This window comes from Bidens hawaiensis, unplaced genomic scaffold (assembly GCF_021521415.1).
Source record: "Bidens hawaiensis isolate Kalapana, Puna unplaced genomic scaffold, B.hawaiensis_p1.1 tig00013245_1, whole genome shotgun sequence".
NCBI lineage: Eukaryota > Viridiplantae > Streptophyta > Magnoliopsida > Asterales > Asteraceae > Bidens > Bidens hawaiensis.
Window position 1 is genome coordinate 430,765 of NW_027492119.1, and position 15,506 is coordinate 446,270.

The following is a 15,506-nucleotide window of genomic DNA, read 5'->3' on the forward strand; positions in this document are numbered from 1 at the left end:
TTGTTGGGGTTTTGGTTTGTCTTGTTAAGTATTTATTTAAGAGTTAAGTACCGTTTTTATCCCTGACGTTTGCTCAGATTCCCCGTTTCAGTCCAAAATTTTTCTCTCGTTTTTAGTCTTAATAGTTTCGTATTTTTTCCATTTTTATCCGATAACTTAACAATATCATTAAACTTGGTTAACTTTCTCTCTTATGCCACTTGTATGAGGGTAATTTTGTAAATTTGTATTTATATTATCTTTTTTGTTTAATATTAACCTGATGATTTACATTTGGCCGATTGTTTCTTTGCTTTCATGTTCAATCATGCCGGCTTCATAACACGACCATCCATATTCATTCACTCGATAACAAGAATAGTTTATTCTGTTCTATATCGCTTCGTCCTTAATCAACATGGTTTTTTTTCCACCAACTGTTTTAACAAACGATCATTGAAGCAAGGCTATGGTTCGTTCGAAGTGCTACTGTATCCTATAAAAGTTTACGGTGAGTGTATTTCATGCACAATTAGTCTCTTTGTGCAGCAATGGAACAAATATTTATATTTCTGTACATTGTTGATTGATTGTTATTAGTTTAGCAAGCATCACCATGGGCCTATACTAGTTATTCCATGCCGTAAGTGATGTAGGAGCATATGACCCATTAAGTTAGCTCGGCCCTAATGTTTATTTTTATTTATAAAAATTAGTTGGTTAGATCTTTTGTTTGGTTGGTTTTTCATGTTTTAATAAAAGATATTTGAAAGCTTGAAGCTTGATGGCTTGATGACCATAGCTTTCGGTTTTGGTTATTTGATATTATGATAAAATGTTTTCGAGCTATTGTGTAAAGCCGTTAAATCGGTATCAATAACGGTCAACAGAATTTGAAGGCATTTAGACATCATTTGCATATGGGTTTGGGCACTTTGCAAATCTATGAAAGTTTGGATTTTGAAACATAAACCAGTATTATTACCCGCGCTTCACGGCGCGTGCTATGTTAGATAGGTTTCGAGTTTACTCGCAAATACACGGTCGTGTCCGGGTTCATATGTCTTAACTAACATCATCATTTTTTTTTCCAGAATAAAGGCTAGTTCCTATTTAGTTGTGAGCCATTCTTGGCTTGAACCAAGATGGACCTTATTAAAATTAACTCGTTTAGACCGGGTTGACCTGACTAATAATCTCCAAATTGTAACAACCTTAGTAAATATGTTTAACCATATGTCAAGAGAGTATTATTATTTTAAGTTTGTGATTATTATTAGTAACTTAAATAATCAAATAATGAGACGGGGAAAGTAGTTATTTGGAGAAGTGCGTAACGGTACGTGGCGTGAACATATGATTCCAACAATAGTACGTTGTACAAACAACAATAAAATAACTATTCTTCATCTACAGTATTGTTTTGTGAGTTAACAGAAAGTTACGATTTAATATAAACCCACACGCGGCGGTTGGTCCAACCCACTTAAATAGATAATACATCTTTTGTATTTGAAACACATATAACTAAACACAGAAACTCAAACCACAAACAATCGAAAGCCTTCTTCACGTGATTGGTTTCATTGTTGCCGCTAAAAGAACGAATCTTCACATAGCATTTTGTAGAAGAACCCATGAAAAACTATTATTAAGAGCAGTTGCACTTGTCTTCTTATTCCTATCATTAAGGTTGCTTATGTTTTGCATCACCTGCAAGTGTTATAAAGTATGAGTAAACATGACATTAAGAGAAGTGAGAAGCCAAATCAGCTGAACAACTATTATATACGTTGATGAACTACATTCTCAAAAGCACTGACTTCACTACCTGAAAAGATGTACACCATTATTTGGGCTCTCCAGTGATAGCACATGAAAACATTAAGATTCACATTTCAAAATAACAGATTTTTTAAACTATTTTAATTACGACATAAATGCACTCTGTATGCTTTACTATAAACTAGGTTGTTGACCCATGTACGACACGGGTAGAAATATAGTAATCGTCAAGTAACTGATATACAATTTCAAACGACAACAATTTTCTAATCTTTTAATTGAGACGAAAACATGATTTATAAATGCAATTCATATTAATACAGAAAGAAAGTAGTCAACGACAAAAGGTTACAAAACATGATTTTACATATTAGAATAATTACAAACAAAGTTTAAAAGTGTCAAACATAATCTTCATAAGTTACTACATATTTTCTTATAAATCATTTGTTTTTTTTTTTTGTTTGTAAAGTTACTTTGTCTATCTAACATAAACATTTTAACACCGTTTTCACTCTTCGCTCTTAATAAAGCTACATACAATTGACCATGTGCCGTGAAATAAAGTGTAAATACAAAATTGGTTAAAATCCCTACATGTGCAGCAATAAAGAGTTGCATTACAAAATTTGAATGCCATTTTGTAATAGGCATACAAAAACATATGCATAATCTTTATGCCTATAAATGTCAGTAGTACTACAAAAAGACGAAATTGACTATATAAAGTCTAATACACAAAAACAAATTGTTTGCAATATTGATTATAGATTAGTGACCAGTGTACCACACGTGACAGAGTTTAGTAAATTCGCAAGGTAAATGCATATGTATGTATGTCATGGGCGGATCTACGTTTTCGGGTGTGGGTTTACGAGAACCCATTGAGTTTCAGATTTTGCATAGAATGCCTATATTAAATATGAGAGTTAACCCACATAAAAATTTTGAGTGAACCTATTTACAATGTGAAACCCACATTTTGAGTGGTAAATACCCTGCTTTCTTTCGTGTGAACCTGAGTTCAAATCCCACATTCAACTTGGTTTTTCTCTTTTTTTTTTTTTATGTATTTTCATAACCAATTAACTAATTAGGGCTTTTAGTTTTTAACCGCCTCCCTACTTCCTTTGTTGTGCTAGTTTCCTATTGCAAAAGTTGCATTCATAGGTAAAAAAAATTACGAATTATTTTAAGTGATAGAACATACTATGTTTGTTTTTCGATTAGTGTAATATACTATATATTTCTTTGTTCTCAAAATAAGAACAAAATAGACTTGTTTATAAAAGCATAACATTTTTTTTTCTTCTGCATAAAAGGTTGACTTGGGTTTCTTCAACAAGTTTCGTTTGAAGATGCAATGAAACATTTCCAAAAGATGAAAAGTCATAGAAATCATCATTATCATCATCGTACTCAGTATATCCTAGCATTAGCAAAGCTATTGTAGGGTCCGAGGAGGGTAAGATGTAGACAGCCTTACCTCTACCCTTTAGGAATAGAGAGACCGCTTCCGGTGAGACCCCGACTCGATAGTAGTCTTGCATCAAGCCTTGGACATAAGACACATAACACTCAACCATCGGGACATCGCCGATTGGTGCATGTACCCTTGTCTTTCGCCTATCAACGCCACCGCATGATGCCTGATTAACTTTCCGTCACTTTTAATTATTTTTCACGAGATTAGTAAAATAACGTCAAAATTAGTGCAATTTCACTTTTGCTCACCTGATGGTTCACACATATATACATTATATGTGTGCACCGCAAGCGGGACGAAAAGTCATAGAAAACACTCGTATTTATATTATGTGTGATAATTTCTGAATATGATATTTGTTTCTTTTGTTATTGTATCATATTTTTATTTTGTGATGAACCTTGCCTGACCCGAACCGTCGAACCGACCCGAAATTTTTTATGTTCGGCCGTATAAAATTCAAACACCTAAAAACAGTGAACCCACTAAAAAAAATTCCTAGATCCGCCACAACGTATGTACGTACGTACGTATGCATGCATCCATCCATGCATGCGTGCGTGAGTGTGTGTGTATGCATAAATATAAAAGTATGTATTTATCTCAACAGATGATTTGACGTATGTATTATGTTTTTGTATTTTAACCTGTGTTAGTCTCTGTTAGAAAAAGGTCCGGTGGAGCCCAAATATGGTGAAAATTGGGATAACATATGGAATTTCTTAAGTCGGGATTATTGTCGACCAAAATGCTAAAGTTTGGATTATTAAAGTCTAATATCCGAAACCAAAAAAATTGAAACAAAACTTAAAAAAGTGAATAAACTAAAATTAAACCAACAACTAACAAAATTATAACCGAAATGAAATCAAGTACCAATAAAAATGAAATGGAACACCGAAAAAACAGACTGGAAATAAATTAAAAACTAAAACCAACTTGAAAATTAAGACCAAACTTAAAGGAAACAAAATTATCACATGTTTTAACATTTCATATTCAAAATCATATGAAAAAGCTCAAAATTTTTTGGATAAACGACTGGTTTTACCTTTAATTACGAGGTTTATCAATCTTTTTTGTTATTGCATTTCATTGAGCACTTAACGTGCACATTCAAATCATTCAATAAAATATTTAATTTAGTAATCAAATTACGTACCTTGCCGGGAGTATTAAAAGATTGGTAATTCATGTTCTTGTTAAGTTGTTATATCCAATTAGGATTTCATAAAATTAGGGTTCATTAATAAACAAATCATATAAAATAAATTGAAGAAATGATAAATTTATGATGCAGATTATTTATTAACCCAGAATAACAAACATTGGGTGTTGATTTTATTGGAGCGACGCTTAAGAGAGAAGAATAAATTTCGTAGGGTTTGTTTGATGAAAATGAAACAACGAAAGTTGTTTTTGTTTAGGGTGATTTTTTTAGTTATTTTTTATTTATTTTAATATAGAGAAGTTATATCATTGTAAGTTATTTATACAAAATTATAATATTAATAAATATTTATCAATAAATAATAAAAATAGGAAACAATAACAAAAATTAAGTTTAATAATATACAAAATTACATATATTCTGGATTCAAACGATGTATATAGTTATAAAATTATATATAAACATTCAAATTATAATTCTCAATATATATTTCTTATACCCAACGTTTGTAGACGTATTTGAGATTTTATCGTATTTATTCAATATTAATAATCTAAATCAGTGTCTACATTTATTTGCAACAAAGCTATATATAATTGTTCATAAAAACAATTTTACATTTGTTTACCAAATATTTAATAGTTTTTCATGTATTTTAATATAGTTGAGATGAGTTCATAACTATTTGACCCATTTTTTATAGTTAAATTTTTTCAAACATAATACAATTAAGAGAACTTCATAACTATTTGAGTTATTCAAAACATAAAACTTAACATGAACCAAATGTCACCGAATATGAAACGATTATGTGTATTATTATAACACCACGCGCGCTAGGGCTGACGTGTTACTTTTGAATTATGTCGAAATTCAATGCATCTTTACATTTGAAGATCGACAAAAACAAAATATTTTACAATAAAACAAATGATACAATACAAAATCATTTATTTCCTTCATTTATAAAACACTTGATCTTTAATGTTTCCTAAGCCCTTGATCAATTCTTTGTGGATAACCTTGAAAGCCTAACATGCAAGAAAACAACAAAACACAAATAATTTTGAGCAAAATGATTAGATGACAGATAAAGAAATTACATAAATGATAACTTATAAGCTTATAGCGTGTAACATATCATATGAACTTGTAACTTTTAATTTATTAATTCGTAAGTTGTAACATATCAACTTGTAACCTTGATTAATCGTATAAACTTCTAATCAGTTATCGATATAACATGATATTAAAATTTTTACCATTGAAGAAAAATAAAGAATCAACAAACAATAGGCTTTCGTACCTTAATGCAGATCTTTTGATACAACACCATCATGACAATTCGTTTTTAGTCATTCTTAAAAAAGGTAATAAAAAACAGAGTCAAGAAGGCATGTTATCGAGTGTAAAACATTAACTTTGGAACATGTATATACGTATAACTTATTAATAAGAAAATAAATGTTTCGTCATTAGTGCCAATAAAAGGGGAAACAACTTTGAATAATAAAATGGCATGTTGACTATTATTAATTTTCAAAATATATATAGAAGGCTTAGAAATATGTCAAATAACTTTCGAAAATATAGATTAATTATGTATATATTATAACCAACAAATTTGAATTATAGTCAACACAATTAAAAAGTAACTATGTATAACCGACGATTTGTTTAAGGTTCCCTTGAAAATAAGAATATGAATTCACCTGGTTTGTTATTGTCCTTTAGACGTGATAACTTCATTAATATACTACGAACATTGGGAATGCAATCATTCTTAAGCACATCCAACTCATTAAATATGGTTATGTTTTTTTAGCTCCATTATGTTATTTGAAGCATAATAATAATACAAACAAAGTATTAAATTGATAATAATTAAATGTATAAACAATACCAATAATATGAATGAATGAAATAATTCGAGTAATACAAATGAATCCTACAAAGAAATGTGAAATTGAAGAATTTGATAGATGAAAAGACGTGATGTGAAATTTCTTGTATAAAACTGAAAGTATATACAGGGAGGTAGAGATGGCCAAAAAAAACCGGTTGGGGAACCGGTTTACCGGTTTAAACCGGAAACCGGTTTTTACGAAAACCGGTTTTTTAAAAACCGGTTTGACCGGTTTAGAAACCGCCGGTTCGTCTTTCGGTTACAAGTTCTAGATCCAAAACCGGTTAACGAACCGGTTAATGGAAAAACCGGTTTTTTTTATTAACCGGTCATGGAAAAACCGGTTAACCGGTTTATAAAAAAACCGGTTTATAACGGCTATATGCCCGTTTTTTTTGTTTTTGGACCGTTTTTTTTTTTTTACCATTTTACCCCCACAAACATCTATATATAGTTTAGGTTGGGTATTGGTTAGATCACACTCGATTATACAACTCCAAACGCTCTAAACGTTTATTTAATACGCGATTATTTTGTTATCTCACGCTCAATTATACCACATTACCACTCCATACGCTCTTATTTCGTAGTCGTTTATTTCATACTCGAGTATACCACTCTTATTTCGTAGTCGATTATCATGGCCTCCCAAAGTGCTGCTTCATCCGTCAACATGGGTGCCTCGAACACGGGAGAAACGGTCGTTCGGGTCATCCCCACGAAACGAAACCATGATGTTTGGCAACATTTCGACCTATGCGAAATGTCTAACGGTAGCCAAAAAGCTCGATGCAAACATTGTTTGAAGTTTTATGGCAAAGATGCAAACTCCACTTTAAAAACGCATGTACAAAGGCCCTTAGTATTTAACTTCTTCTCATTCCCTATTGTAATTGTAGCAGAAATCTCAATAATATAAAATTGTTCAATCCATCTCTTCTTTCTTATATTATGATTATCATAACCATTATACCTAACCAACCCCCCCCCCCCCCCCAACTCCAGTCACATTCAATATATTTTGTAGATCGAAATATCCAAGTTCCTAAAATTCTTCATTTTTAATTGAGGGGTTTGAATTAGCATATTAGATACTTTAGACCACTTAAAGACATTTTTGACATTCACAGGTAAATATAAAGCATAAGAGAAAGATGGTTTAGGCTATAGTTATGGTGGCTTGTTGGTGCTTATGGAAGGCCCGTAATAACTATATACACTCAAACATGGCGATTAAGGTGGAGAGCATACTTAAAGACATAAATGTTTTAAGATTTCTTGATTAAAAACAGAGTGAAGCGTTTGTATTAGATTGAATTGTCGGTTCTATAATTGATGGTGTTTTGTTTTATTGCGTGGGCTGCTAGCTCCTTGTTAGCAGCTGATGACAATTGTTTTTTTATTTTCTGTTCTTTTAATGTTCAACAAAAAAATTTTCATTGACTCTTCAAACAAAGCGCTAGAAGCAAACAAAGTGCATCCGCCAAAAGAAACAAAACGAAACAACACCAAAAAAAAAAAAGAAAAGCTAGATATCGCACTACACCCGAAACATACACCAATCCTTCCAAAGAAGACAGCTTTCTAACTTGTATTTTTAATCCAAAAAAAATCTGGTAATGATAATTGTTTTGAATGGAGAGATCCTTTAGACCACTTAACTTAAAAAAAATGGCTTTTAAAAATCTGTAGACGAGTATCACACACACAAACACCCATGGTCTTCCCGCCTTTCACAAAAACCTAACAAAACTCAGTAGATTAAATTGGTTTTTAACTACACTACACTACACTACACACCAAAGTCAAATCATGAGACAATGGAGGAGCAGCATTGGCATGAATCCCTTGATGTAGACGATTCCGACCTCCAACTTCTTACCCTCCGCCCTTGCAAACAACAACGCTTCACTACTAATCAAACCACCACCACTGCTGACGTCACCACCACTACAACCACCGCCGCCGCCGGATATATTTCTCAATCTGAAACCCCAGATACCTCACCATCGCTATCACAGACCCTAACTGGCATCTCATCTCCTCTAAACCTAACTTCAGAACCTCAAGCTGAACCACCACCGCCACGTCACACAATTCCAGGTCCTGCCGGAGTAGTTCAGGCCGCGAAGCTCCGTAAAACATGCGACACCGTGAATCGTTTGGGGCAAAACGAGCATCCTATGGCGACACAGGAGTATATTCGGAAAGCGGTTGAAGATCCGGAGGAGGATGAGGATTTTAAGCGAAATCCGTGGTTGTCTGCGGTTGAATTTGTTAATTCGGACGGTAGTATAACTTGTTTACTCTTATTTTCGTGTTAACTTGATGCTAATTAATAATTATTGCGTGTACATTGTTTTGTTGAATGAAGGTATGTTTGATTCTGGTTTGATTGCACATTTGGGGGAAATAAACAAGTGTGACGAAACCGGCAAACTAGATCAGGTATCATCATAGTAAGTGTATTTTATTGATTGAGGTTCCTCTGTATTATGTTGTAATTTAGATAGGGGAAAATTCTCAAAATGTCCGTTTTGAAGAGAGAGAATCCAATTATGTCCCCAAATTGAGTAAATCCAAAAATGTTCCCTCTTGAACAGGTCTTGCAGACCTGTTTGGCCTCTAAACAGGTCGTGAAGACGTGTTTGGTGGGCAAACACGTCAAGATGTGTTTGCCCCCCAAACACTTCTTCACGACCTGTTTGAGAGGGGACATTTTGGGATTTACTCGATTTGGGGACATATTTGTACTCTCTCTCTCTTTAAAATGGACATTTTTGGAATTTTCTCATTTAGATATTGGTCAATGCCAATTTTGGTTTGAACATTATAGTTATATCAATTGCATGAATGAGGGAAAATCGCTTCGATTGTCTGGATTTTAGTCAACATGTAACAGTTTTGATGATAAAATTGTAGGTAACGAATACTAAGATAGGTTAAAATTAGCAACAAAAATATGATGCATGTGCCAGCGTTCAAGTAGTTTCAGTCACCAATTGTAGTTGGGACTAATGTCACTAATGATCCTTTAATCACTTGTGGTCTTCTTAAGATCAGAAAAGAAAGACATCTAGCAAGACAATGGTTTAAAAAATAGAGTAATCTATGAAGGGAGACAATAGAGGTTAGGAAAAGTATAATATTAATTTTAGTGTCAAGCAAATCTCATATATTGATACTTAATTTGAGTGATACAAGATGTCTAGTGATCCAATATTAATCTCAAACCTCAACATCGAGCAAATCTCTTTTGATAGAAAGTGATATGCAGGACCAGATTGATGGTTACACGCTTGAGTAAAATGTCGTGTAATATGGTTTGATTGCAGGTTATATAAGCACAATTTGGTATTCTTTTGTTCAACTGCTAATAAGTTATATATGGAATGTAACAGGTTGTTGCTGTTATCAAGTCTTTTACTCCAAATGGGCTTGGTGATATGATGGTAACACTGAAAGTAAGGATTTGTTATATCTTATATATCAGCAGGTGAAATTATTCTGTTACTTATTTGTTTGCTATAAGCTTTAGGATCCAACAGGTACCGTTTCTGGTACTATTCATCACAAAGTACTTACAGAGGGAGACTTTAGAAAGTGTATTTGTGTAGGATCTGTTCTCATACTTTACAAGGTTTGTTATTTCTGGCTATTCATATCTCCTTCACATGCGCACTAGAGGTGGCAAAACGGGCAGGTTGGGTAACTGGTAAAATGTGTTTGAGTTAGAACATGTAGTTTTAATTACATGGTCAAAACGGGCCGGTTTGGATTGACTGAAAAAACCGTACCGAAACAAAAACTGACGGGGTGGTTTGATGTTTTCTTAAAAACCGAATATTTGGTTTCAGTTTTCCGTGTAATAAAAACCGAAAAACTGAATCAAACCAGATGTATGTATTTTCAGTTTTAATTTTGATTATTAGGTGATTTATAAGAACTTAATTAATAGTGTGGTCAAAATATTTTAGCCAAACGTATAATAATCAATTTTTTTCTGTTTCAATTATTTCAAGCCCAAATGGTAAAACCGAAAAAGTTGAACCTAAAACTGAAAAAATTGAAACCAAATGGTTTTCAGAAAACGAATTTCCGCCTTTTGGTTTGGTTTTCTTTTAAAACTTACCTAAATTGGTTTGGTCAGAACATGTAGCTATTAACATTATCACAGGTCGGGTTTGGTTTACCTACAATAATATTATAATAATGTCATGTTCCCTTTTTTCTGAATTTTGAAAATAATTAATGTATTAACTGTTAATATAGTTATCAAACATTCAAACCTATATTATCAAAATACTATTTTATTAATGATAGGGTTCATAAGAGGTTAAAAGTATTTGAATGCATGTTGGGGCACTTATAAGTTATAACTTGACTTGTCCCAATTTTAACCGAGTTGTTAAGGTTACCATTTAACTTCTTAAAATTAAATATTACACTATTTAATTTATTTTCTAGATAATTGGTAAAACTATCTGTTCTAATCCAACTAAATTTATACTAGTTTTATGTGATCTAGGTTTCTGTAGTTTCCCCTTCGCGGTCAACTCATTATCTTAACATTACGAAGAGGAATTTGGTAAAGGTACATGCGTTTTTTCTCTGTAGTTATCTTGTTAATTTAAGTGCCTACATTCATTTGTTGTTTGGATTTACTGTTGTGACACCAAGCATGCATAGTTCAACTTTATGTTTTATATTATTTTAAGCCTTAAAAATAGCTGTTTTTTGTTATAATGTTTATTGATCTATGATTTGTGATGTTTTTTGCATTATGTAATCATCATCCGTGTAATGTAGAAAACATTAGGAAAGGGATTCTAGCTTTCTTAGCCAAATTCCCATGTTGTTTGACCATGTCAACTATTGAGTTGACTTTTTTATACTGCTTGGTGAAACTATAATAAATTGGTACTATCTGATTTCGAAGGAAAGTTAAAAGAACTATGAAGCTATGGTGGGATCAAACGGGTTGAAAGTTGTCCAATGCCTATTTTAAATGCATAAAATCTCGTAAGTTGGTTTATTCAAAGATTTAGATTGTTATTACCATAATATTGTTAATAAATTCATAATTGATTAATTAAAATTTAGTGTTTGGTAACAGAGATATAATTTAGTAATGAAAAGTCTTCTCACTGGCCTGTACCAATTTCTATAAACAAGTAAAGTTGTAAAACCAAATCTAATGTTAAAATATTGTGAACTTACATGCTTTTTAAGCCCTTATTACTGATAGGTATTCTACAAGGATGGTGGATCATCACATAAACAGACATTTCATGGAACCATAAATGCAGCTCTTCCTTCACAGGTATTTTCTGTAGACTTTATATGTATCGCTTTCTAAAATATCTTATGAAATTGGCACTATCTGATTTTGAAGTAAACTCAAAAGAATTATGAATATATAATTGAGTCAAAAGGGTTGAAAGTTGTACAAAGTTCAGTTTAGTGCATAAAATTTCTTCAAGTTGTTTTATTAAAAGATTTAGATTGTTATTACTATAATAATGTCTTTTAATTCATAATTAACGCATTATTTATTTATAACTAAATAAATGGACTTAAGTGCTAGTGGGCCTTTACTTGTCTTCATCATGTCATGATCATTTTCTCATGTTTTGGACCTTAAATCTGATTTCCTTAGGCTTTCACCATTAGTCAGTTTGCTTGCTATGTCGATTGGTACATGTTTGTTTTTGCTCATTTCTGTTTAAGATTCTTTGGAGAAATAATGTTTGATAAATTTGATAAAACTGAGTATGAAAAGGGTTTTTGGGGTGTTTATTTTAACTGGGGTTGATGGAGCATGCTCTTTGCAAAATAGATTATAGGCCTCGAGGGAGTGATTGATGCCAAGTGTTTGTTAACAGCGATGTAATAATTTAGTAATGAAAAGTTTTCTCACTGGCTTCTACCAATTTCTATAAACAAGCAAAGTTGTAACAAATCTAGTGTTAAGATATTGTGAACTAACATGCTTACCAAACCATTATTATTTATAGGTATGCTACAAGGACGGTGGATCTTCACAAAGACAGACATTTCATGGGACCCTTAATGCAGCTCCTCATTCACAGGTATTTTTTGTAGTTGTCTTATTAGTTGTGTCTTCATTCACTCATTGTTATGGATTTACTGCTGCGACAACAAGCATGCATACTACAGTTTTATGTCTTAGAGTACTTGACGCTTTTGAAAATTGTTTTTTTTGCTGTAATAATTAAGTTTTATTGCTCTGTGATTTGGATAATAGTCATAATACCAAATATGAAGAATCTGATGTAAATTCAGTGCATCTGTTGTTATGTAATAGATATTGCATAAATACACTAATTGACATAGTGACTGTTGTGATATGCATACATCACATAAATTAGAATAGAATATCCAAGGAATTATATTAAGGTTAAGAAAGATCTAGTTTGACTTAAAAAAAAATCAAGTTGTGAGCAATTGTTTGGAACAGGATTCATTAAAGTCCCCAAATGTTTAATACTAGTACTACATAATTTGGATGTGGTTTCAGAAAACATTAGGAGAGGGAATCGGGCTTCATTGGCCAAACATGTTGTTTGACTAAATCAACTAGTGAGTTGACTTTATTTTTACCGCTTTCCAAAACCTTTGTTTGACAATGGTGCCATCTGGTTTTGAAGGAAAGCCAAAGAAACAATGATTATTCAAACTAGTTGAAAGTTGTTGGAAGTCTAAAACCTCCTAATTCGTTTTATTCACAGATTTAGAATGCTATTTTATACTTGTTTTTGTATTCAAAAGTATCTCTTTAGTTAAATGAGGATTCATAATTATTAACAGGGATTCTACAAGGATGGTGGATCTTCACTAAAACAGACATTCCGTGGAACCATAAATGAAGCTCCTCATTCACAGGTATTTTCAATAGTTGTCTTATTAGCTGTGTCTTCATTCATTCATTGTTATGGATTTACTGCTGCGACAACAAACATGCATACTACCATTTTGTAACTTAGATTCCTTTATGCTTTTGAAAATTGTTTTATGCTGCAATAGTTAGGGTTTATTGCTCTGAGATTTGGATGATACAAATATGAAGTACTGATGAAAATTCAGTGCAGTATTTGTTGTTAGGGCTGTAAGAGATATTGTATAAAATAAATACATTAATTGACATAATAACCATTGTGATAGACGTACATCACATAAGCTAGAATAGAATATACAAGTAATCATATTGAGGTTAAGAAAGATTTGGTTACTTAAATAAAAAAACATCAACCCGTGGGCAATGGTTTGATACAGGATTCTTTAAAGTACCCAATTGTTGAATACTAAAATAATTTGGATGTGGCTTGTGAAAACATTATATAGAGAATCGGGTTTCCTTGTCCAACCTTCCATGTTGTTTTACTATGTCAACTCGTGAGTTCAGTTGACTATATTGTTACCACTTTCTGAAACTATTGAAAATGGTACCATCTGATTTGAAATAAAGTGAAGAGAACTAATGATTGAGTCAAAGAGGTTGAAAGTCGTCATCTTCTAATTCATTTTGTGTGATTAATGTCAAAGAGTTTAGTAACAGATATTATAATTTAGTAACGGAAATTTTTGTCAGTAGCTTGTACCAGTTTCTATAGACAAGCAGAGTTGTAAAACGAAACTTTCTGTGTGATGTTAAACGAAGATTCATAATTATTGGCAGGCATTCTACAAGGATGGTGGATCTTCACAAAGACAGACATTCAATGAAACCATAAATGCAGCTCCTGGTTCTGGTATTTGTCCATTCTTTCTTTTAGAGGTGGAAATTTCGACCCTTTTACTTATAAAGGTGTTGATACGGGTTGTGTTTATTAGTTAAAAAGGTTGTGTCAGGATCTACTTATTTAATGTGTTTACTTAAAACATTACGACTAGTTCACCCATTTAAAACTAGAATAGAAAGAATTTTATACAAGGTCAACTCATTTAACCCATTTATGACAACCCGCCACTAACTTGTTTATAACTAACTACATTACAATTCATTTAGTTCACCGTTTGACTTGCTTAATGGTCACGTTTGGGTTAGTGGGTGTGTAAACGATCCGAGTTCAGCTCGAGTTTATATTTCTAAAGCTTGAGCTTGGCTTGTGAAGTTGTGAGGAGTTTTTCAAACAAAAGCTGAGCTTGGGGTTGGGCTCGACTCATTTGATATATTAAATATTTGACATATATATGTATCGTAATGCATTTTGATTGTTAATTTATATATAACGTAATATAATTATTATTCAGTTATTTTTATCATAACATTATATACAACAGTTCTTTTCATATAAATATATATTTAGTATATTAAATAAAAATTATAACAAATAACAGGCTTGTTTTGGCTCACGAGATAATTCGAGCTTGATAAGTGAAGCTCGGGCACGGGCTCATTTACTAAACAAACATATTTTTAGGCACAGGCTTGAGCTCGTTTAATCTCAGGTCGGTTCAAGCTTTAAGCAAACTGAGCCGATCTCGACTACATCACGATCAAGTTCTTTGGATCCATTGCACAAACCGGTCATCATTTTCTTTAGTTATTCTATTCTAAAAAATATTACAACATCTAACAGGTTACAAGTCTACAGACCTTTTTTCTCAAGATCCTGGACAGGGTACCCCATTATTAAGCAGCGTGTTTTCTCTTGAACGAGGAGCAGAAGGAATCGTGAGTAGAATGAAAAGAAGTAATACTAACAATGAAAAAGAAAACACTAGTTGCACCAGCACTACTATATCTAACAATGACACAAATCTGAAGATTGCCAAAGACAAGGAAATCTTAAAAGAAGCAAATGTTATAGAAAACGTTGGACCGGGGCAGCTGAAAGAAGGGCTTCCAAATGTATATGGATGGACAGATGAACAGTTACAAGAAATCTCAGATTGGGATTTTAACTAGCTATTACATAGATCTTGGTATGTTTCTTTTTTGTTCTCTGTGACACTCATTGCAAATATGGCGTTTGGGGTCACGATTTAGAAATGTTTTCTTATACAATATATTCTGTTGCTTCACTAACTGGTGATAATTTGAGAGGTTAAACAACGATAAAACGAAATGTTGAATAAAGATTGCAATAGGTCTCTTTATGTAGACTACAGTATTACACCTTAGTAAAACCTATTCGGCTATATTTTGTTTTGAT

The 15,506-nt window shown here is 32.4% G+C and overlaps 1 protein-coding gene across 1 annotated transcript; it reads left to right on the top strand.

Annotated features, from left to right (window-relative positions):
• The first annotated feature begins 9,635 nt into the window (after window positions 1-9,635).
• LOC143543669 (uncharacterized) lies at window positions 9,636-15,259 on the top strand. Its single transcript, XM_077035935.1, has 8 exons — window positions 9,636-9,650; window positions 9,729-9,791; window positions 9,866-9,967; window positions 10,856-10,921; window positions 11,576-11,650; window positions 12,345-12,419; window positions 14,027-14,099; window positions 14,931-15,259. Exons 1-8 carry the CDS (start codon window positions 9,636-9,638, stop codon window positions 15,257-15,259), a joined length of 798 nt encoding a protein of 265 aa, XP_076892050.1.
• The last annotated feature ends 247 nt before the right edge of the window (window positions 15,260-15,506 follow it).